The sequence below is a fragment of the Fusarium odoratissimum genome (genome assembly GCF_000260195.1).
Source record: "Fusarium odoratissimum NRRL 54006 unplaced genomic scaffold supercont1.322, whole genome shotgun sequence".
Taxonomy (NCBI): Eukaryota; Fungi; Ascomycota; class Sordariomycetes; order Hypocreales; family Nectriaceae; genus Fusarium; species Fusarium odoratissimum.
Genome location: NW_022159008.1, coordinates 1 through 1,600, shown reverse-complemented (window position 1 = coordinate 1,600; position 1,600 = coordinate 1). Strand labels below are relative to the sequence as shown.

At 52.2% G+C, this 1,600-nt stretch overlaps 1 protein-coding gene across 1 annotated transcript; it reads right to left on the bottom strand.

Moving 5' to 3' along the window:
* Positions 1-78: 78 nt before the first annotated feature.
* FOIG_16920 (uncharacterized protein) lies at positions 79-1,431 on the bottom strand. Its single transcript, XM_031218400.1, has 2 exons — positions 1,219-1,431; positions 79-1,059 (listed from the first exon to the last, which is right to left on the bottom strand). The coding sequence occupies exons 1-2, from the start codon at positions 1,250-1,252 to the stop codon at positions 935-937; spliced, it is 159 nt and encodes a 52-aa protein (XP_031051886.1). The 5' UTR covers positions 1,253-1,431; the 3' UTR covers positions 79-934.
* Between the last annotated feature and the right edge of the window lie 169 nt (positions 1,432-1,600).

The window sequence follows — 1,600 nt, the reverse complement described above, 5'->3', positions numbered from 1 at the left end:
ATGTCCTTCATCAGACTCGTTGTTTTCCACTGCTTTGCGGCATCGATCGGAAGCCCATGAGAGAACAGCATGATCGATGTAGGCACCAAGTTCGTTCGAGGCATACACGCCTCTCAGTGCAGGATTCTCCTTCACTTCGGGAATATTCCCCAGCTGACTACAGATAGCTCGTGTGATGGCTGAGGCCGGTGGTCTGTGGCGCATCTCGGACCGCGGTTGATGAATCGCGTTATCTGCGCCGACGCGTTCGGAGATCGAATTCTCCCACACCGGACGAAATGCAGGACCAAGGGCGTGTTGGACTATGTGAAATAGGCCTGTCCAGAGGTCGCCGGTACTGAAGCGTTCTGCATAGTGCTCATCATGTTCTTCTGGCATCAAGTCGAGATAGTGTTTCGTCGAGGGATCCCTGAACTCGGTCATATGGCTGCGGACGTAGTCGAGGACCTGCCTTTCCAGCGTTCGTGAGCGCAGGTCGAGCCAGGATGCCATATCGTCGGCGCCATCGACATCGCCGTCTTCCCTCCGCCGAGCCCACCAATCATCCCCGTGAGTAGTTACCATAAGACCTTCGATCGCAGGTATCAAGTCCTGTCGTCGTAAGGGCTTATTGTTCTCGTGAGTATCGACAATATCTGCGGGTTGAGTGTTTACCCAACGTACTACATGGTCGATGACCTGTGCCATGACCTCGCCTTCCTCCTTCTTGATCTTCAACAAGGGCTGCACATCCGGAAACCGAAGAGTGAGGTTCTGTTGAAGATGGCGGCAAAGACCGTCATAGGCTTCCTTGTCGAGCGAGCTTAGAAATCCACTTCGCCGAGCTGTCTTTTGGACCGGTTTGATGGTGGAAGGGGCCGATGGGCTGGACTTGCTGTCGTCGTTACTGTTGCCGCCTCCCTTGGGATAAAAGACCTGGTGAACATCAGCAGCATCATAGGTGTCGCTTTTGAGGCTGCCGGCTAGCACATTCCAATCGGAAATTTGAATGGACTCGGAGGTGGAGGTAGGAAGTGCCCTCAGAGTTTCGAGTACCTGGTAGAACGCATCGAACCAATACTACTCCCAGGTCAGCAATATGTTCTAGGTAAGGCTTGATGGTGGCCAAGATTATTTTTCTTTTTCTTTCTTTTTCTTTTTTTGCCCTGGAGTGGAAGAGATGGACGAAACGATGAATGATGAACCATGATCCACAGACACCAAGGGCGAGTCACTCACATCGTCCAGTCTGTACCCTGCGATCTGATACCATTTTGAAATGTTAAATGTGGTTCTCCCCAGGGAGGTTCGACACCAGCGGGTAACCCGAGGTCTCCACCGCTCGCTTCGCCACAGCGTGACGAGACGGCTGATGGGAAAGCGAGCTTCACTTGTCAGGCACAAGATGTCCAGCATGCTTTTCTCGATACCCTTCTTGTTGACATTTCTCTCGACGGAAAATAAAGTGGGATCCCGATCAAAGGCCGAGACGAGCTGTAGCCAGATTTGACCATGGGTGTCGGGCAGGGTGAGATCACGGCGATTGACACGAAGCTTGATGTCAAGTTCGACTGGTAGAGTGTCTGTGCAGAAGGGTGAGTATGGTTTGTCATGTATATAT